The 22,829-nt window shown below is 43.8% G+C and overlaps 1 protein-coding gene across 1 annotated transcript in view; it reads right to left on the reverse strand.

Moving 5' to 3' along the window:
* Window positions 1-22,829, reverse strand: part of faf1 (Fas associated factor 1) — a 278,615-nt gene that overhangs the window by 196,796 nt on the left and 58,990 nt on the right. The window contains exon 7 of the mRNA XM_033028571.1: window positions 13,793-13,898. Coding sequence (XP_032884462.1) covers window positions 13,793-13,898 — 106 coding nt within the window. The remainder of the gene's footprint in view (window positions 1-13,792; window positions 13,899-22,829) is intronic.

Below are 22,829 nucleotides of genomic sequence, written 5' to 3' on the forward strand. Positions count from 1 at the left end.
TACTCCAAATGTGATGATCTACAGGACATTCTTAATGGGAAAGTAGTGGGCAGAAAGGCATGTTATGCGTGGTTTGAAGAGCAAAAACTTCTCGTGTACAATGCCAAAATTGAAAGGTTGAGGAAAAACAAGGTGTACAGAGTTGCTTATTGGTTACAATCTGAGGAATATGATGATGCTGCTGATTATGATATGCCAATGTACCAGCTAGCAACTGATCTTCTCCATAAAGACGGTCTATTGCTAGTAATTGTAATTTATTTACCTATCCGTTACGGACTTACAACATATAATACAATAATATTATAGTTCTGATTTTGAGAATAGCACATTTTTGAATTTTCAAGGCAGTCTGGGTGTTTATTAATGTTTCCGTCACAACGGTCAATTTTGTAATTAGCTACAATTAGGTAACTAACTAATTATATGCTTTAATCTCAGGTCATCCAAGTAAGATGTCTCATATTTGTTTCAGAATGCTTCAATCTATAATAACTGAAAATTTCATTCAGTTCTCTTAATTTTTAAGAATGTTATGGGCTTTTGACTGTCCTCGATTACAGCTTTTGTGTTAAGTCAATGGAAAAGCAATAGGGAACAGGGGTAAATCGCCGGGTATCTTGAGATGGGAGCCATACACTAACTCAGCGGATGAAGTAGACAAATCCTCTTTAGGGGCGGTGTGTATCCCCAGCAAAACCCACGGCAATTCATCCAACCAATCGGGGCCCGTAAGCCATACCTTCAAGAAGGACTTCAGGTGCCGGTGGAACCGTTCCACCATGCCGTTGGACTGAGGGTGGTAAGCCGTGGTGTGGTGCAGCTGGGCCATGGCCGACCACAGTGCAGAGGTGAATTGGGTACCCCGGTCCGATGAGATGTCCGCTGAAACACCGAAACAAGCAAACCAGTGGGCTGTGAGGGCACGTTCACATGTTGTGGCTGAGGTATCGGCGAGTGGAACGTCCTCGGGCCATCGCCTCAACAGGTCCAGAATGGTGAGCAGGTGGGTGACACTGCAGGACGGCGGCAGGGGGCCCACAAGATCGACGTGGATGTGGTCGAAACGGTGTTGTGGGATGGCAACATCCTGCAGAGGTGTTCTCACGTGATGCTGGACTTTGTATGTTTGGCAGAGGACGCAGGCCCTGGCCCAGGAACAAACTTGCTTACATAGCCCCTGCCACACGAATTTGGTTGCCATTAGCGCCATAGTTGCCCGGATAGAAGGGTGGGCTAACCTGTGGATGGAATCAAAAATACGACGTCTCCAAGCTGTAGGGACAATGTGTCGCGGTTGCCCAGTGGAGACATCGCAGAGGACGGTGATGTCAGTGGATCCAAGAGGGATGTCCTCCAGAGTCAAACTCGAAATGGCAGTGCGATATGCTAGCATCTCGTCGTCGTCCCGTTGTGCGGCGGTCAAGGCTGAATAGTCGATTCCCGGAGCTAAAACCAGAACGGCATTGATGGCACTATGGGATAAGGCGTCAGCGACCTGGTTGTTCTTACCCGCCACGTGCTGGATACAAAATGATATGAAATGGAAGCCAAATGTTGCTGTTGTCGTGCGGACCAGGGATCGGACACTTTAGTGAAGGCGAAGGCAAGGGTTTTGTGGTCTGTAAAAGCCATGAAGGGTCTGCCCTCCAGGAAATAACGACAATGACCGACAGCCAGGTAGAGGGCCAGGAGCTCATGATCGAACGCGCTGTATTTTCTCTCTGGGGGGCGAAGGTGTCGGCTGAAAAAGGCAAGTGGCTGCCAGCGACCGTCAATGAGTTATTCGAGGACCCCCCCAACAATAGTGTCAGAAGCGTCTATGGTGAGAACGGTATTAACGAGATTTATTGCGTTTGCCAGTACCTCCCTCGCGCTGTCGAACGCTGCCGTGTTTTCGACATCCCATACCAGATGCCGCTGCTAGCCTGCCAAATAATTAAACAAAGGTCGCATAATCCGGACGGCCGCTGGTACGAAACGATGGTGGAAGTTTATCATACCAACGAACTCCTGGAGACCCTTCACTGTGGCTGGCCTGGGAAACTGTCAAATGGCTTCCACGTTTTGTTGTTGCTTTTTTAACAAACCAGAACCCACCAACATATACAAACAAATATCCTTAATAAACTACTGTACAACTATGTTACAACCCTTATTGAGGATGCATTCAACACCCTGCGTAGCCCAGTGGTCCCGGAAATGGCTTGCACGTTGGCGGGGAGCTGGATTGCACCGTTGGGTGACATGTTGGCCGAGAAAGGTAATCAAGTTAAGGCCAAAGTGGCACTTGGCTGGATTAATGGCGAGACCATGGTCACTGAGGCACTGGCAAAGTAACCGGAGGTGCGCACAGAGCTCTTGACGAGAGCGACTGGCGACAAGAATGTCATCAAGGTAGATGAATAAAAAGTCCAACCCCCAGCCGACCATGTCCATAAGTCGCTGAAAGGTTTGGGTGGCGTTTTTGAGGCCAAAAGGCATTCGCAGGAATTCAAATAGTCCAAAAGTGATAATGGGGGTCTCGGGTACGTCATCCGGGTGGACAGGGATCTGGTGGTAGCTGCGCACTAGGTTAATTTTGGAAAAGTATTTTGCCCCGTCCAGATGGGCTGTGAAGTCTTGTATGTGAGGGACAGGGTAGTGGTCGGCTGTCGTGGCGTTGTTGAGGCGGCAGTAGTCCCGCACGTTCTGCAACCGCCGGACGCTTTGGGAACCATATGGAGTGGGGAGGTCCGTGGGCTGTCGGAGCGCCGCACAATACCCATCTCTTCCACTTGCTGGAATTCCTCCTTGGCAAGCTGCAGATTGTCAGGCGGGGAGCCTGCGTGCCCATGCGTGAAGCGGTGGGCCGGTGGTGGGAATGTGTTGTACGATGCCGTGTTTGGGTTTAGCCGATTTGAACTGAGGAGTCAGGATGTCGGGAAAATTGGCCAGAATTTGTGCATACACGTTGTCAGCGGACGACACCGAGTCGAGGTGTGGGATGGCGGGGACCGCAGGCCGCAACGAGGTTGATTGGAGAGTCTCGGATTGGACGAGACGTTGCCCCTTAACATCTACCAACAGGGAGTGGGCCCGTAAGAATCGGCGCCTGACAACGGTTGGGTGACGTCGGCAATGGTGAATGGCCACGTAAAATGGCAGGAGCTGAAAATAAGGGGAACTGTGCGGACTCCATAGGTCCGGATAGGGCTGCCATTGACGGCGGTTAGGGCAGGGCCTTGCTTACTGAAACGGGTGTCGACTCCGGACGGGGATAATATACTGATCTCTGCTCCCGTGTCGACAAGGAAACGGAGCACGGAACGACGGTCCCAGATTTAGAGGTGATGTTTCTGGCCGACCACTATAGCCTCTACTGGCGATCGGCCGAAACTTTTCCCAGATGCAAGCAGGGAAAACAGCATCTGAGGGCATCAGCACCCCAGCGTTGGTGGTAGTAACACTACGAACACTTACCGGCATCCGTTGCTGCCGTTGCAGCACAGTGCTGTCAGTGGAAGTTGGAAACGGCCGTCGCAGAGCTGCAGACACCCGGCTGATGGAAGCACCAACCTGCTGCTTGGCTTGCCACAGCTCGTCCGCTCTTTCGGACAGTTGCTGGGGGTCGGTGAAATCACTACCGGCGAGGAGTAGACGGATGTCATCCGGCATCTGTTCGATGAACGCCTGCTCAAAGAGAAGACAAGGCCGATGACCGTCCATCAGTGAGAGCATTTTGCTCATTAGTACTGACGGTTTGCGGTCACCGAGGCCATCCATGTGGAGGATCCTGGAGGATCGATCGCGGTGGCTGAGCCCAAAAGTACGCAGCAGAAGTGCCTTAAGGTCCTCGTACTTGCTGTCGGCAAGCGGTTGTTGAAGTTAATGTATTAGGCGGCCGGCGATTTCTTGGTCCAGCGCGCCGACCCGTAAAAATATTTAGTTGCCTCAATGTGCTGAAACCATATGTGAGGTTGTGCCGTCCAGAAAACGAGCAGTTTGAGGGAAACTGCGTTCTGCTTGGCTGGGTTGGCGTCGAGGTTAGTGTCTGTGTCCATAGTAGCGGATCCAAAAGAAACGTTTTGGATCAACAGGGTCACTAATTGTAGCGAGACCAAGCGGGTAGAGCAAATAGTTTTATTAACAAAACGGCATTTGAAATACAAGTGCATTAGTCGAGAGAAACGGTTTGTTCTTGTCGTTGCAAAGAGCACCAGCTAACTCAACACACCTCCTAACCCAAAACCCAGCGAAAAACCCCATCACGTGACAGAAGTCCCAACTTCTGACGAGGGTTCTGCATAACATAGCTTAACCACTGGGTGTCGCTACAACTTCAGCAATTAGTTTAGTTTAGAGACGAACGCGGAAATAGGCTCTTCGGCCCACTGGGTCCACTCCGATAAGCCATCCCCGCACATTAACGCTATTCTACACCCACTCAGACCAAATTTTACATTTTCCAAGCCAATTAACTTACAAACCTGTATGTCTTTGGAGTGTGGGAGGAAACCGAAGATCTCAGAGAAAACCCACGTATGTCACGGGGAGAATGTACAAACAGCACCCGTGGTCGGGATCAAGCGTTCGCTGTAAGGCAGCAACTCTACCGTTGCGCCACCGTGGCCACTCCTTAGAAGGAGAGATGCTGCCTCAGTGCCAGGTTCAACCGTGACTACAATTGCTGTCTGAATGGAATTTGTACATTCTCCCTGTGACCACGTAGGTGCTCCTGTTTCCTCCCACATTCCAAAGACGTGCAGGGTTGTTGGTTAATTGACCTGTAATTTGTCCCTAGTGCGTAGGGTAGAATTAATGTATGGGCGATTGTGGTACATGCGGACTCGGGAGGCTGAAGGATGCTTCCAGGCTGTATCTCTAACCTAAACTGTGAGGACATATTTTGTTAGCCAACCCAATGCGCAGAATGCTCTACAGTCCCTCCTGCTTTACAGATCTTTTGCAACTTCAAAAATGCCTACGTATTGTGGTTGTTGCTGCTCCCTGCTTTTCCACTGGAGAAGTAGTGTGAGAAGATCACATCCACGGTGTTTCTACAAAACTACATTGTGATTTGGGGAGCAGACCACTGCCACTGGGAGGTAGTGGCTGAGAAAGACCCTGGTAATGTAATTTTCAGTGGCAGACAACAACTCTGTGGTCACCACAGTCATATGCCTCCAAACTTAAAGATGGTCAAGATCACACCAATGAGGTCCTTTGATATGTCCTCCTCTTCTCACACATGTGTAAAATCAGACTGCATTTGGGATGGAATTTCTCAACCAAGTTTTACATAATTGGGATGTTGTCTGTTCCCAAGGTCTTGATATATTTTTAATGACTTTTTAATGACATCATTCATGAGTGGTGGTCAGCTGGACCAAATAGAGCACCATGGGATGGAGTCAATGGTCAGACTGACAGCTAAGGTGGTCTTTGACAGGGTTTGACTGCCTCCCTGTCATTAATACATTCAGCTCAATTTTTGTCTCTCAGTGTGGCTTTGGTGTTGGACATTTGAACTGGAGATTGAAATTGAATTGAATTGAAATAATTTAATTGCCACACAACCAAGGTCGGTGGTATTTGGGTTGCCAGCAGCGGTACTTGACAACACTGAAAAATCATGCATGGCATAATGTGGACAAGTTGCTGAGCATCCCAAGCTCTTTCCATTCAATTGTTATTTTAGACACCAGTTTTCAATTGTCTGCTGAGCTGTCTGAGTGGGAGAGTGCAAAGATGTTTACATGGTTATACCATGAGGTACTACTCTAGTGATGACTACCAGACTGGAAACCCTAACTTCTGAAAATCTATTGATCTCTGCTATGAATGTACTTTGCAACTGTTTTTAAAAGAGAATTCCAAAGATTCACTGCCTTTTGTCTTGAATGGATAATTTGTTATTGTAATACTGTGATCACTGGTTCTGAGCATCCCGGCCAGGAAAAACATCACATCTATCTTCAAGAGTGTTTTATTGTCAGATGTCCCAAACAGAACAATGTCATTCTTACTTGCTGTAGCAAAACAGAATATGTATATATTACATACTGTGCTACACAATTCTTACTTTCCCCATGTAAGAATTCTTCATGTTGGATTTGCTGATCAAACAGCTTGTTACTTGCATTGTTGATAGGCGCCACACTAACTTCATTGAATTTCACTTTGAGATAGAGCAAACGAACACTAGTCTGCTAAATGTGTGCAAGCAACTTTCTGGAAAACGTTCGCAAGAATTTTACTAAATGAAGACACAACGAACTGCAGATATTGGAAATCTTGTGCAGAACGCAAAGTGCGTTCAGCGGGTCATGCAGCATCTCGGGGGGACATGAACAGTGGACACTTCTGGTCAGGACACTTCTTCAGAAGAATGTCCATGTACTCCAGAAATACTGCCCGACACGCCAAGTTACTCCGGCACTTTGCTAAATGATTGTGGGAATGTGATATTTCATACACCAGGTTAGGCTGCAGACATTAAAATTGTTCTCTTTGGAGCAAAGACATCTGGAAGGATATTTGACAAAGATGGTTAGGATTAATGCAGATAAACCAAGAGATCCTACTTCAATAAGCAAATTATTCAAGGCCCAAGAACAAACTCTAAAGTGGTGGGCATAAAGGATATGGGTAAAGGGTAGGGGTGGATAGGAGCTGGTGGGAAAATAATTTTCAGGGGCAAGGGGAAAGTGCAGGACAATGAGACTGACTGTATTACACCATAGGTTTGATTGGCAAAAGGCTTCCTTTTAGGCCAATCTTAATCTCCAAAGTAACATACAGATGTCATTCAGCATCAGATCCTCAAATAGAGGGCAGAAGATTTGGGTTTTCCTGGATCGAGATAATTGTTTAGGTATTAATCTAACATCTTGGTTAATTTCTTCTCCCAATCTTCCATGTTATCAAAACTATTTTATTATGTATTAATGCAATGATCATCAGTATTGATGATCTTCCGTAAACACTAACATTGCCAATTTGTCTTTCATTAGGAAGTACCAGGATCAGTGATGAATTGTCACTGTACTCCCTCTGTGTTCGTATGTTCTTTTTTCGTGAGGCCAAAACTGCACACAATATGCCAAGGCGCAATATAAATAGCGGCAAGGTAGCGCAGTGGTAGAATTGCTGCCTTACAGCACCAGAAACTTGGGTTCGATCCTGGCTATGGGTGCTGTCTGTACGGAGATTGTACTTTCACCCCATGATCTCATGGGTTTTCTCCGAGATCTTCGGTTTCCTCCTACACTCAAAAGACGCACAGGTTAGTAAGTTAATTGGCTGTGTAAATGGTCCCCAGTATGTGTAGGATAGTGTTAATGTGCAGGGATCGCTGGTCAGTGCGGACTCATTGGGCTGAAGGGCCTGTTTCCGCGCCGTATCTCTAAACTAAACTAAACTAAATATAGCACAATACCCTTGCTCCTACACTCAAATCCTCTTGCTATGAAGATCAATAAATTATTCGCCCTCTTAACTTGTTGCATCTGCACATTTGTTTTAATTGACTGATGTGCAAGAACATTCAAGTCATTTGGACACAACGATTCTGAATCCATTGCCTTCTACATAATCATTAGCCTCTGTTTTGCTACCAAAATGGATGACTTCACATTGCATCTGCCACGTTTTTGCCCATGTGCTCAAATATATAATGAACAGTTGGAGTCCAAAGCTGAAAGCCCACAGTATCCCAGAATATGCTGCCCAGCACCCTGAAAAGATCACAAGATCTTGGAAAGGCAAGAGGGGGAAATACTAAAATGATTTCAAGGATAAGACATTGCAAAAATAAACAGATGGGATTTTCTTGAGAATGTAGAATTTCAAATGGAGATTGGATAGAATTAATTAAAATTCATGAATGGCTTAAATGAAATAAATAAATACAATAACTGTTTTCCAATAGCTAATATGATATTCAGGCAAGTATATTTAAAACTATTACCAAAAATTGAGGCAAGAAAACAAACTTTATTTTACTACAATGAGTGTTCAGGATTGGAAAGCAGTTCTGAATGAATGATTCAACATAGAATCAATAATGGACTAAAGGAGGTGAAATAGTCAAATATTTGGTGAAAATAATTACTGCGAGATGCGGAAAACAGTTATGTGAACTGTATTATTATTTAGAAAAAAACCCTGATAACTTTTCTAAGTCAGCCCAAATATCTGTATGGACAGCCAAATTTGCATTCACAGGCAAATTCTATCGGGTCACCTTTCTCTGCCAGTGACGCGATTTCCTGCTTGAACAATATTTTTGTTGGATTGGCTAGAACACAAACTGACAACCTGTTGAAACAAAAAAATGAATATTCTTCTTGTTTGTAACAGAAATCTGGTTTTCCTTTGCAGTAAAGATAATGTCTAAGCATTGATTTATCTCATGCCATTCGTGTTTTGTTAATAATATTTTACAAACAATTTCATGATCCTTTTCTAACAGTGCATTCAACAAACCCAAAATGTATCAGCAGCTTTTCTTCTGAGAGAAAATTACTGCATCAGTCCCACAACAGAAAGAACATAATCACCAATTCAAAACGAAGAAAACTATAAATGCCATTACACATGATTTTTGATTGAAAGTGAATAGCAATACCTGGTTGGTATGATTTTTTAAATGTAGATTCTAACCAAATAGTTTTCCAGTAACGTTGAAATAGGTTAAATACCAACATTGTGAGGGTAAAAAGCCTTGTTAATCCACTACTTTAAACAAAAATCGTTCAATTTTAAAAAAATTGTATTAGTTGAGAAATACTTCTGCAGAGAAAATTATCCTAATGAATTGAGCTTTAAACCTAGTTTATATACAACAAAAATAAATTAGAATTTTGCAGTGCTTAAGTATACTTTCCATTATTTAAAATTAAGAATCCTAAAAATATAGAGAGTAGTCAATCCATGTTAATCTAAACCAAATGGCATCTATGGTTACTCTCAAAGAGCTATCAATTTCTTTCAATTCTCCAAGATTTTTTTTCTTATTATTTTGAATGTTTATTGATAGCCTTTTCAAAACCAGCTATTGTAGATTACACTTCCCCTCTCCCTGGTATGGAATTTAATATTCTAATAAATGCATGTCATGAAAGACCACTCGCTCACCTCCGATTGTATTGTATGTTTAAGCATTCATTAATTTAGTAGTCAGTAGATCACAGCACATGGAAAACAAAGAAGGTTTTGGAAACTAAAGCATGTCTTTGGAGTTTGTCTCAACACCATTGTAAAAGAAACAAAAATAGTAGTTGAAGAGCAGAATCTGTAAACAAAGTAAACCAAGCTTTGTGGTTCAGAAGTATTAATTTGCCTCTCCCAGGAGATGGGTAAAAAGAGATGGTTGATGAACAGGCATGAAATCAGTTAAAAGATGAGAGCAAGTACATACGAGTTTGATGTTCTTTAATCATCCTAGATGTATGAAAAAAAATCATTTGGGAATCCTTGTAAAAAGTACTAGTTTGGTTATGGTCAAACGATGATCTACAATGATCCTTATGGGCCTGCCCCACTTAGGCGATTTTACAGGCGACTGCCAGCGACTGTCAAGTTGCCGGCAGTCGCCTGAAAAACTGGTAACTGGAACGACGACTGTGGAACACACACACACAAACACATCGGCAGGGCAAGCGGGGGAGCACTGTCTGAAATTCACAAGGTGCAAAGATGAACAGGAAGGTTGGCTCTGTAATTAAGACGGCTAAAGCACAGTGTACGGTAAGTCATTTAAAAGAGGGGGGAAAGGTGGGGGAGGGGGAGAAGGATGTTGAAGGAGTGGAGACAACTTTTAAGAAGCCAGCCAACTTTTAAGAAGTCAGAGATACACGGCTGTGAAGCTCGGCAGACATTTAACATTACCGGTCGGTTATCATTAATTCTGAAAACTACTGCTTACGTTTTTTTCCCCAATGAGCCAATGAAATTCACCGGTCAGCACCGACTACAACCTACAAGAACCTACGAGAACCTTCAACCTCCTAGCAACCCACTAGGACATCCTGGCTACTCTCCATGGCGGCAAACACGTTGAAAAATTTGCAGCGACCATAAGTCCGCGACTAATTCCCAGAATGCGGGAACACCTCATGACGATGAAGGCCACTCCCGGGCAACAACCCTCTAACATGTAGCGACTGCATAGTCTCCTGCAGTCGTCTGTGGGACAGGCCCATTAGAACAATATTACTGGAAAATGTTCAATCGTATCAAAGGAGTTAAGATTTCTGAAGCAATTGGACCAGATCTGGAAGAGGTGGAACCTGGACAAATAGGTGAACCGCAAGAGGACCAGGGCCTTTATCCATACTTATATCTGCTTGTCAATTCAGGAAATGTTTAACCTATTTTGCCACAAGGTTGAGAATCTGAGATTAATTGCAGAAAAGGAAGTGTACCAACATTGGATTTGGAAGGCAGAGTAAATTTGGAAGCCAACGAAAAAAGCTGGGTTAAGAATGAAATTTGGCAATGTCAAACTGCAAGTAACGCCAATAAAAATTAAGAAACAAGCCGAGGGCAGAGATAAGCATGTTATCCTAGGTGTTACAGGTCATGGCTTAGTGGTCAAGATTTCCAACTACAGCTTTATCAATTAAACTCAAGAGGATAACCCACGCCTTTTATAAATGTGCAAAGGCCAAGAAATGAAAGACGAAGGCCTATTGGAGGCTGAAAAGGTCACCAATAGATGGAGGTGGAAGGCAGGTCTCATGCCAAATTAATATTTGGCAATGATCACCAGAGAGGCACAGTGACAATGGTTGAGAAAATGCAGATGCGAGACATTACTGGCAAAGTTCTGAGAGGCAATAGAAATAATTTACCAAAACCATGATTAATGCAAAATAGTTTTAAGGGTGGAAAGTTTCTAACTTTTGTGTTGAGGTAACAAAGAATTTAATCAAAGCGAACTCCAACAAGTAGCTGATCAGAAAACAAACAAAACAAAAAAAAAATCCCTAATCTAGCCACTTCTCTTTCTACTGATTCTACCAAATTTCTAGCATGTTCTTTTTTTCATTTCTGATTTATAGCACTTGCAGTCTTTCTAATCTTCAATTAATATTAGGAAAATAACCCAAGGCAAGGTGTCAAGTGGCAAGAAACAATGGTAAATAATCTGTGTTTAGTGACTTTCTTCAGGGCTTGGCAATAAGTCTTTGGCTTTTCAATTACAGTAAACTCTTGCAATAACAGAGCACGTGGGAGGAAAGATGGAGTCCGTTATTACCGATTGTCTGCTATAATCGATAAAGTTTAAACCAATGCCTCAAGTGTAGGTTGGTGGAGGAGGGGGGTGGGATTAAACAAGCAGTAATTCACAGACAAGGGAGCTACAGAGCCCCCGGCACCACACGCAGTGCGCCAAGGACGGGTCCAGTATTCACGCCACCTTCATGCTGCTCACTCTCTCCGGTCCAGGAATCGGATGTATGTCACATGGAGCCAGCTCATAAGGTAACGACCAGAAGTGGGATGGCAGTGCAATGGAAGCCTTGGTCCACTATAACCTAAATCAGCTATATAGAAGTCTGTTATTGCGATGGTTTACTGTATTTAATCAAATTTGAACGACACGATCAGAAGGTTAGCAGATGATAAAAACAAAATGAGTTATAGACTGCAGGAAAATATCAATCCACTGGACAGAAACAAATTGACTGGATATCAATCCATAAGTGCATGGCCAATTGAGGCAGGGGAATATACAATAACTGGTAGGATACCGAAAAGTTCAGAGGGAGAGTGACCTGAGGAATGCTTGTCTATTTATCCCTGAAGCCAACGGATAATGTGAATAAGGTAGTTGACAAAGGATATAGGCTTATTTCCTTGTGTAGAAAGGAACCGCAGATGCTGGTTTACATCAAAGATAGACACCAAAAGCTGGAATAGCTTAAGTCTGGTCTCGACCCAAAACATCACTTATTCCTTTTCACCAGAGATGCTGTCTGACCCACTGTTACTCCAGATTTGTGTCTATTTTCGGCTTATTTCCTTTATATGCAAAGGCCTGGAATTTCAAAGGTCATACTCAACCTGCATCAAATAACAGGATATTCAAAGAACTGCAGATGCTTGTTAACAAAAAAGTGTTGGAGTGACTCAATGGGTAAACCAGCATTTGTAGGTCCTTGTTTCTCCTTTTTATTGCTGCAAGGCAAAATCTCCTCAAGGTATGGATACTTTGAAGAAGTTCTCCTCTATCTGACAGGAATTCTACGGGACCTTTCACTCTGTGACTCTTGCTGCTCTCCTGCTCTTCAACCGTGTTATGACCCCAACTTGCTACTACAGCCACATGTTTCCTCATGCACAGTTGCCTGACCTGCTGAGTTACTCTGGCACGTTGTCTTATATTGTGTCAAATAACAGACAGCCCACAGTGAGACAACAATGTTTAACTCTGATCAGGAAGGATGGGACAGCACCAGTAAGAGTACAGGGCAGCAGGAAGATGTTTCTTAAGACTTGTGAAGTCTAGTTTTGAGAAAAGAATGGATGGGCTGGGATGTTTTCTACAGAACAGAAGAACCCAAGGACAGATTTAGTTGGAGTAAAGAATGTTATATAAAGATTAGACAAGTCAAAAAGGACCACTTTATTCCCCTAAGCAGATGCATTGGAAATTGGGGGGGGGGGGGGGGGGGGGGGTCAATATCACAATAGGAGTCAAAGTAAATTTTACTTCTGTCCAAAGAATAGTCAAGGTCTAGAACACACTGCTCAAAAGCTTGGTGGAGGTAGAAATCTATTTAAAAAGTACCTGAATAAACTTTCACGGCTATGGACTAAATGCCGAGAAGTGAGATTAGTCTGAAGAGTACTCACTCTCTCTCTCTCTCTGCCATTGGAAACACAATGAGCTAAACAGCCTCCTGTTTCATAAATTTCTACAACTTAGAGGAGAAAGGGACTTAAGGAGGAAGAGAAAAGATCTATTATGGCCTGTGAAATTGTTTGGAAAGATTTTCCTTTAACAAAAGCAGCAATACATTTTAATTAAATTTGGTGAACAGGTTCATAAGGTAGCATAAAACAATCAAGCCGTTGATTATCATTAAAACAATGACATTATTAATTTCCATTGGAATAATCATTCATTACTGAACAGTAATGACAGAATGTTGCCTTTTTTGCAACAAGTGCAATTTTTCTTAGTTTTTATACGTGGAATGGAAAATTCTATACCTTCGCCATTGCCAACAGCATCAATTAAGAATATCTTAAACTCAGCATATATTTGTGCTAGCTCAAAAATTTTTTTTTTAAACAGCAATACTGAGAATTATTGGCAAGATTTTGGCTGTCACAAACCTACTTAAAAAAAATGTAATAGTACTCCTGTGATAGTTATAGAAGGGAAGATGATTGTTACTAATCAAAAATTACAGGATTAAACAACATTACTGTCCCACATTTAGAACTCACTTCACATTACACACAGCAGCATATTTATTGCTAAAATGTAAATCTACCCAAGCCAATTTACTTCTGGAATGTCAGTCTTATGCAAATTTAAAACATTTATATTTATGTTGTTACCAATTGTGAATGATCTGTCCAACTGGGACTCAAACCCATACCATTGTAATCACTTAATTAATTTTACTAGTAAAATAACATGGCCACTTAAAAGCCCATATCCCAATTTTAAGAGGAGCAAAAAAGAAAATCAGAGTTCATGCAGTAATTGTCAAAAGTTTAGAACCTCTTTAGCAAAACCCATGTTGGTGATAATGAGCTGCCTTTGCCTCCTGACTCCACTATAGCTCACCTCTTGCACAGTTCTGGTGCCCGGAAAGTTTAGGCTATAATCCCGCTGGGCTTCTCGATGCGTAATGATCAGCATGAAGTTTTCATTTAATGATTCCTGCAGGGCACTGAAAGAGTAGAGACAAAAACAACAGAATCAGGGAAGAGCATGTTCAAACTTGCTCTCGGCCTGACTAAGTGAAATCCCAAGAGTATATTGACTACCAGTGGGCAAGTCTTAACAGATTCGTTTATAGTCTGTACCTGTAGCAGGAGGATGCTGCGAGTGACCAGACAGGATGTTACCACTTTATATTTAAGACTCATCACATATGGGATGAGACTTAAATTATTAGTTTTAAAATTGTAGTTTTACTTGTAATGGACTAAAACATAATTATTTCCCATTCATTATTTTACTTATCAAATTGTTTCCTCATAATTCCTGCACTTGTTTATTTACATTTCTATTAAATTCAATGCCAATTATAATCTGCCATAAAATATTTCAAAAATATTGTTGCTGATTTCACATAAACTATAAAAGCAAGAGAAAGAATGAAAAGGTATATAATTAAATGAAATCATGTGTGTCAGCATTTTACAAGTACTGGGCACTTCACTTTGAATTGTTGTCACAAGTGCACACACATTTATTTTTCGTGCATTTCATTTGTATATCAAAGACAACTTAATGTTAAGTAAGATGGAGTGGTGCCCCCAGGACCCTGCTCTCGCTGTGGATTTAGCATTCCCAAAGCACCAGGAGAGAAACCACCAGGCTTTGAGTGGCACAAATTAACTGAAATGGAGGAGACATGAACCTATTTGCTTTTGTACTTCCTCCCTTGCTGTCCACTACCATAAAAGAAAATGCATCGATTTGTGTTATTCTTCTTTTAGTATCCTTTTATGCAATTTGATACTCCAACTCTCATCACAGCTTTCTGCAATTTAAAAATTAGTCTCCAATTTCAATTCAAATTGATGTCATTTATACCAAAATAATGAAAGATAAACTGCTCTTAAAATTTTACAGCGCCATAAAATATTCCTTAGAGTGGAAAAATAAACTAGTTCAAAGTTTCAGAATTAGTCTTACTCGCACGAGTTAGGAAAGAATGAAATCATAGACGTTTACAATGTTGACAAATGGATTGTTTTTGAAATACAATCATTCACATTATAAAAGTAAATGCATCAGTCAAATTGCACACAAAGATACTAAACCGTAAGATAAAAATAATCAATGAATCATCTGTGTTGGTATTGAACTATGAGGGGCAAAAGTTGCATAGAATATCCAGAGAACTCCAACCCTACATCAAGTTGTGGTCGGTGTGCTTTAAAAAAAAAAATAAACCTGTCCTCTCAGATCAGTTTCCATATATCCTTCCAAAGTAATGCACTAGCGAGAATGTCACATGTCCTTAATATGTATCGAAATAACAAATTAGGTATGATTATCGATTTAATGAATTTGTAACACGGATATGGACATCAAAATAGATGGAAAGGAAAATAGCAAATAGTTCCAAATCGTTTAGAGGAAGGGTCATGCTAATTACAATAGGAAGTGATTGCTACAAACATCCATTTAATTTTCATTATTAGGCATTGCTGAACTGGGAGACAAAGAAAAAGTGTGCATGGTAGACCAGCCTAATCTCAACACATGCTTCCAATGTTGGAGATCTGGGAGCAGATTGCAGAACAATGACACTGAACAATTGCAGCACAAACCCTAGATCAATAAGAGTAAAATTGGCATTGAAAATAGGCATCACTTAGCATTTCTTATTCAACATTAATTCTACCCATTGAATATATTTGAAATAAAATAATGAAAAGACAAAATTAAACCTTAAATTGTAAACTGAAAGTACTTAAAGAATGTCAATATCACATTGAAAATATTTATGCACTTTAAAGCCATTTCATGTTAGTGTTGCGCTTGATTTTGTCTTCTTCCTCTTTCCTCTACAACCTGTCCTATGCACATACCTCACAGAATTTTGATACAGACAATCCTGAGAGCAAATAATTTTAATATGCATTCATTAAAATACTATTCAGATTCACTTTGATTTTAGTCACACAAAGTACACATGAAGCAGGTGTTTTCTGAGAAAAGCAAATTTGATACGTCTTTGATGGTCCTCACAATTAATAAGTTATGGCACACAGTAAAGACATTCTTTTACTATGAGTACAATACTAGCTTAAGCTAACAAAAACCAAGTTTACTGTAATTACTGCATATTTACATAAAATAAAAAATATTAAATCACTGTGAACAAGTAATGTTTGATGTGGCTTGTACAGCTATATTTGGCAGATTGATGTTCAAAGGACAGGCAGCATGTGACAGCTTGAAAATGCAGCAAATATGCTTTTGCTGCAGCTTTAATGTTTACTTTGTATTTAAAAATTGGAGATTTTCATATGCCATCATATGAATTTCCAATATACAAATTACAGTTCTGTATTAATCAAATTCAAAAGCTTAGCTTAGCTCTGCGTTTTGGTATTCTGCCAGGGCTGATCAAATTAATAAGATAATGATCCAACATACAAAATATCTTACATAATTAACGGTGTTACAAATGTTAATGAATGCCAAGGTATCTGAAAGTCTGTTACATCTTATATGTTCTCTCACATCAAGTTTTCATTAAATTGGTCAACTCTTTCCCCCCTAACCCCTCCCCCCCATTCTGAAATGCACCTACCTATGGAGATGCATCACACTCTAATCTAAAATCATCCAAACCATTCTAGGCTCATCTCATTGCCCTTTACCGTTGTATGTAATTACACCATATGCAATGAGGGATGAGATGAAACGCCTTAATGAACACCTCCTTACTTAAGCCCCTGTCCCACTTTCACGACCTCTGCCGAGTTTGCCCTTGACTCGTACTCGCAGCATGGTCGTAGAAGGTTGTAGTAGATTGTGATGCTAGTCGTAGGTACTCGTGGCATCAAGTAGTCGCGGCGTTTTTTCTAGCCTGATAAAAAATTTCCACGCGTAAAAAAAAGGTTGGCATGGAAAAAAATCAATACTTTTTACTCGTAGTTTGGTCGAAGGTAGGTCGTGATGCTAGTCGTAGGTAGTCGGAGGCAGTCGAAGGTAATAGCTCCGGGGTGAAATAAAGGTCAGTAGAAAAAAATGATTATTTAAACAGCAGAACGTCACCTCTGTCACTCCAGGGCATGTTCATTCATAGCTGGAGAGTTTTTTGGAGAGGAGACTTGTGTTTCAGAGATGGCACCAAAAAGGCAGCAGCGCAGGGGGAGTGCACTACCCAAAAAAAATAAACGGCCATGCAGGTGTTGCCCGCCCAAGAGGAGGAGTGGCAGGAGGTGATGTCACAGGAGGTGATAGTGCAGGAGGAGGTAGCCCTGCATGAGAGACCCCTGGAGGAGGAGACCAGGATGGTAGTACATGTCCCCACCACCGCCCCATCCTTCACTGCTTCATTTGAAGGCAGCAAAGCAGCCCTTTCTCCTGTGTCTGACACAGCATCAGAGGCAGATGCCCCATTGGTGGTGAGGGAGGGCTGGAGGAAGGTTATGCCCTACACCTTCGCCAGGCAGCAGGAGGGGGACCTTGAGGAATGGTTCCAGCAGAATGCCATCCTGTACGAAAAGGACAATGAGGGGTACAGGGACAGGGACAAGAATGGCATGCTTGCCATCCACTGCCCCACATGTGTGCTTAAAGTTCCATCTTTTGTCAAAGCCCAGCGCCACTCTCTTCCAGTCATCTGGTGTACTGGGACAGTCCATCACATCATCTCCATTCACCCATTGAGACCTCTTCTTGTGCTTCCTCTTCACCTTTGCTCTCCCCCTTCTGCCTTTCTTAAAAGGCTGCTGAAGCAAAAGGGCTACTGCAAACAGCAGTAAAACGTACATGGTCGAAGCCAGTCTTCAACATAGTCGAAGGAGGTCTTCTTCATAGTCGTGGGAGGTCTTCAACATAGTCGTAGGAGGTCGTAAACATAATCGTGGAAGGTCGTAGGAGGCCGTACACATAGTCGTGGAAGGTCGTAGGAGGTCTAGGTTACAGCGACCTTGATTTTTTTTTAGGTCGTTTAAGGTCATCAGTGGTCGCGAATTAGGTCATGAAAGTGGGACGGGCTTTAGCTAACATTTAAGGAATCAAAGACAATGGGAAATGTGTTTCCAGTAATTGTCATTCACTGTAATATGGTGTCACTTTCTACCGCATACCAGAGTAAAGTAATTTATAATGCACTGAACTGCAAATAACCAATTTATCTAATTTACCCCATGTCCAAATGGATTCCTCTCCTTACCTCAACGCTTTCCTTGTAAATCTTGCTTCTCTCTCCAATTTAGCAAGTATTTTTTTCAATGTTGCAATTTAATTCAAACTTTAGCTCCCAAGCACCTTTGCAACTCCACTGCACCATTCCCTCTGCCATCCAAACTCCTGCCTAATGAACAGTTTGCAAATACTACTTAGACTTTTTTTTAAAAATCTGACTATGAATGAAACCATTTTGTATCATTGGGTACACAATGATTTAAGTACTCAAATCACGGGGCACAATGATTCATGGATTGCATTTGTATTTATAAAATGTACTTGCTGGGTTTCAATAATGGAGGAATTAATAAGAGGAAAGATTGGTTCATGCTAGGACATAGAATGTGATGGAAGGATGCTTTTCTAATTGGAAGTCTCTAACCAGTGGTGTACCACAGGGATTGGCACTGGGATCCTTGTTGTTAATCATATATATTAGGATTTGGATACGATGTAGGATGTATGATTAGCAAGTTTGCAGATGACACAAAAATTGGTGTGGATCCAGAGCAAGGTTGTTTATAAGATTACAGTAGGGTATAGATCAGATGGAATGTTGGACAGAGTGATGGCAGATAAAATTTAATCCTGAAGTCCGAGTGATGCATTTTGGGCTGTCAGATAGGCATAGGACTTATAAATTAAACTATAGGGTGCTAAGGAATGCTGATGAACAGAGGGACCTTGGAGTTCAAATCCACAATTCTGTGAAAGTGGCAACACAGATAGATAGGATGATGACGGGATATGGAATGTCAGCCTTCATAGGTTGGGCATGGAATATAGAACTTGGAATGTTTTATTGCAATTTTACAAAATACTAATGTGGCCACAGTGGATTGTGTATAGATCTGGTCATCAGAGACAGTGCAGAGGAGATTCACCAGGATATTGACTGGATTAGAGGATTTTTGTAACTGCAGCAAAGACACAAGAGGTTTCGAGTCATAAAGCATAGATACAGGGGCATTCACCATAGAAACTGTACCTCCATGCAGAATTTCTCTTGGGTGCAATGGCCCTCCACATCCATTAAAGTTCCAGGTAATGGGGTATCGTGGGAAGCATTCCTATTCCAGGACGATCTGGTCTAAATTTTGTATCTATAAATTTCCTTTTTATCTCCAAGCCATGGACCTGGCACCACAAAATCCAGTCTACAAGTGAGCAGTTGCTCCTTTAGTTTCACATGCTAGTGAGAACTTGATTACCCATGCATATCAAGGCACTAAAAATAAATTTCTATCTCTGCAAATACTATCTCTGCAAAGGATAAAGGAATCAATGTCAGTTTCTTCTCCCAAGGCAACATCCTCAGCATTGAGGCCTTAATTACACCCAACCAGCTCCTTTGCCAGGCCACGTTGCTCACATACCTATCACCGGACACACTCACCCGTGCTTTGTCACGGGAAGAGATTACCAGGCAGAAGAGGAAGAGGAACACTGTGCAAGTAATAACAAACTGGTGAAGAATCAAGTCAATATTCTGCATCAGAACTGGGCATACCTTTGTAGCGACACCTGGTGGTGACTTTGGGTAGTCAAACCTTCAGATTGGCTGCACCAGTCACGTGGGCGCGGGGGGCGATATTCACGCGCTTTTTACCAAGTTGTATCAGTCTAGCGCCACACTTGTGGAAGTAGCATCGTTTTTGGCTGTCTTACCGACCTGAGTTTATTTGTTGTTTTACCGTTGCAAAATAAAACAATTTAAATTCACTCACTGTCTCGACTCCACAAACTGGTGACCCCGATGCGTCAACTTGGAAATTGGACGTCAAGAATGCAAGCCGCCGCTGTTCCCGATGCTCAGCAGAATGCTGCTGGCCTCAAGCTGCCCATGTCTGGGCCGAACAGCCGCAGGTTTGGTCTGCCCACATAGAAGCGCAGTTTCATCTCCGCAACATCATGGTAGACGACACAGAGTACTTTCACGTCGTCGGCGCTCTCACACACGAGATGGCTTCGTGGCTGCAGTCATTCCTCCAGAATACGAAGGCCTCAAGGCCCTCCTCCTCCGCACGTTCGGGCTCAGCTGCAGAGATCGCGCCGCCCGCCACTTACACATGGACGGGTTGGGCGATCGCAAGCCGTCCACGCTGATGGCCGAAATGCTGGCCTGATGGATGGCCACCTCCCGTGTCTGCTCTTCGAACAGGCGTTCTTAGAGCAGATGTCTGACGACATCTGCCTCATGCTTGCCGGTGCCGATTTCACTGACCCCATGCAGCTCGCCGAGAGGGCCGACGAACTCTGGCTCGCAAAGCAGCAAGATGGCGGCTCCATCAACCAGGTCTCCGCGCCAGTCGCCTCGGCAGGATCGTGGGGACGAACCGCCCACTGCTTCCATCGCAGAGCTGCAGCCACGTGCCGGTGACCGGGGTAAGCACAAATGGTGCTTCTACCATCTCCGCTGGGGTGCCGAGGCTCGACAGTGCCGTCAACCCTGCTTGTTTCAGGGAAACACTTCGGCCGATCGTCTGTAGAGGCGATCGCGATCGGCCCAAACAACTGCCTCTACATCCGTGATCGTCATTCCCGCAGGCGTTTCCTCGTTGACTCCAGGGCTATCGTTAGTATTCTCCCGCCGACCGGACGCCACACCCATGTTGGTAAGCGGGACCCTGTGCTCACGGCCGTTAATAGAAGTACCATTCGCACTTACGGCACGCGGACCCTCTCGCTCTCTTTCGACTCCCGCCCATATGAGTGGACTTGCATCGTGGCCGACGTCGCACAACCGCTCCTGGGTGCCGATTTCCTACGGGCTTTCTCCCTCCTAGTCGATGTGTGAGGTGGGTGCATGGTTCCGGCATCGGCCCTCGGCCCCTCGGTTTCCGCCTCCACCTAGCCCACAGCTCAGCACCGTCGCAGAGGTTGATGGCCCCTCTGCCTACCTCCTCACTGATTTCCCCGAGGTCCTCACTCCCCGTTTCAGCGCGGCGACCCCCAAGCACGGGGTCATCCATCACGGGGTCATCCATCACATCCCCACCTTGGGCCCTCCGGTACAGCCAGCTACAAGCCCCTGAGCGCAACTACAGCGCCTTCTACAGGGAGCTCCTGGCGTTGTACCTGGTCATCAGGCACTTCCGCTACTTTCTCGAGGGTCGCATTTTCACTGCCTTCACTGACCACTAACCCCTCACTTTTGCCTTGGGTAAGGTCTCCGACCCGTGGTCCGCTCGCCAGCAGCGACACCTCGCTTATATCGCCGAGTTCACCGCGGACATGCAGCACGTCGCAAGCAAACACAACACTGTCGCTGACGCTGTCCCGCCCCACCCTACCCTCCATCTCCGCCGTAGACCACGGCGTGGATTACAAGGAACTGGCTGCGGCACAGCACGCGGATGCTGGGATGGCGGACTACCGCACTGCTGTTTCTGGCCTCCGCTTGGCTGATGTCCCGTGTGGATCCTCCGGCACGATGATCCTCTGCGATGTCTCCACGGGTCGACCTCGCCCCATCGTCCCCAAACGTTGGCGTCGACGGATTTTTGACTCCATCCATGGTCTGGCCTACCCGTCCATATGGGCGACCTCTGAGCTGGTGGCGGACAAACTTGTTTGGCACTGTCTCCGCAAGCAGGTGGCGGCCTGGGCCCGTGCCTGCCTTCCCTGTCAGAACTCCAAGGTGCGGCCCCCAGTGCAGCATTTTGCCGTTCCTGCGGGCCGCTTCCTGCATATTCACGTTGACCTGGTGAGCCCATTAACGACATCCCTGGGTGCCACCCACTTACTCACCTTCATGGATCGATTCACGAGGTGGCCGGAGCCTATCCTGCTTTCGGACACCTCCGCCGCGTGTTGCGTCCGGGCCCTGGCGGCCAACTGGATTGCCGGTTTTGGGGTCCCATCGGATATCTCCACCGACCGGGTGGCCTAATTCACTTCCTCTTTATGGTCTTTCCTCGCTCAGTTGTACAGGGCGCGGTTGCATTACATCACCGCCTACCACCCACAGGCCAACGGGCTCGTTGAGTGCTTTCACCACCACCTCAAGTCAGCGTTGAAGGCTCGGCTCACGGGCCCGGACTGGGTGCACCAGTTGCCATGGGTGCTGCTCGGGATCTGCACCGCCCCCAAGGAGGACTTAGCCTCTTCATCCACCGAGCTCGTGTACGGCTACCAAGCAACTGAGAAACACTTATCTCTGTCCTTCTACATGCTTCTAAGCCCTGGACTACCATCAGCAAACAATTCAAAGCATTGGAAAAATCTTAGTAACACTGTCCCCACGAAAACAACAAATTCAACAAGTTAAGCAAACCAGCATTCTTGCTCTCATTTTCACCATCTGGGTGGTTCTAGCAGACTGCACCAACTTCTTCGAAATGGAGTGTGATACTAAAGCTACTTATTAGGATTTGAAATTATGCATATGGGTGTTTCCGTAAATACAGCACTCAGTAGTGAAACTGAAGGCCTCCAAACTTCCAGGTTATTTTCCTGTTTTTTATGTAATATTCACATTGTTTCATATCCAGTATTTTAAGTAGTATAGATCATGGTGTTTAGCCAAAATAATGAGATGAAGCAAAAATAAATAAATCTGTTTTTACAAAGAAAAATATCAGATATGTCCCTGTGTTTTCTTGCCTTTTTTTTGTGACATTTTTCAAGCAGAATTTCATCAAATCCTTAGGCCAATTTATACCAGAAAGGTTATATTAATTTTGTAATTAAATCTCTATACGCCAAATTCTGATTATGC

This window comes from Amblyraja radiata, chromosome 10 (assembly GCF_010909765.2).
Source record: "Amblyraja radiata isolate CabotCenter1 chromosome 10, sAmbRad1.1.pri, whole genome shotgun sequence".
NCBI classification, from domain to species: domain Eukaryota; kingdom Metazoa; phylum Chordata; class Chondrichthyes; order Rajiformes; family Rajidae; genus Amblyraja; species Amblyraja radiata.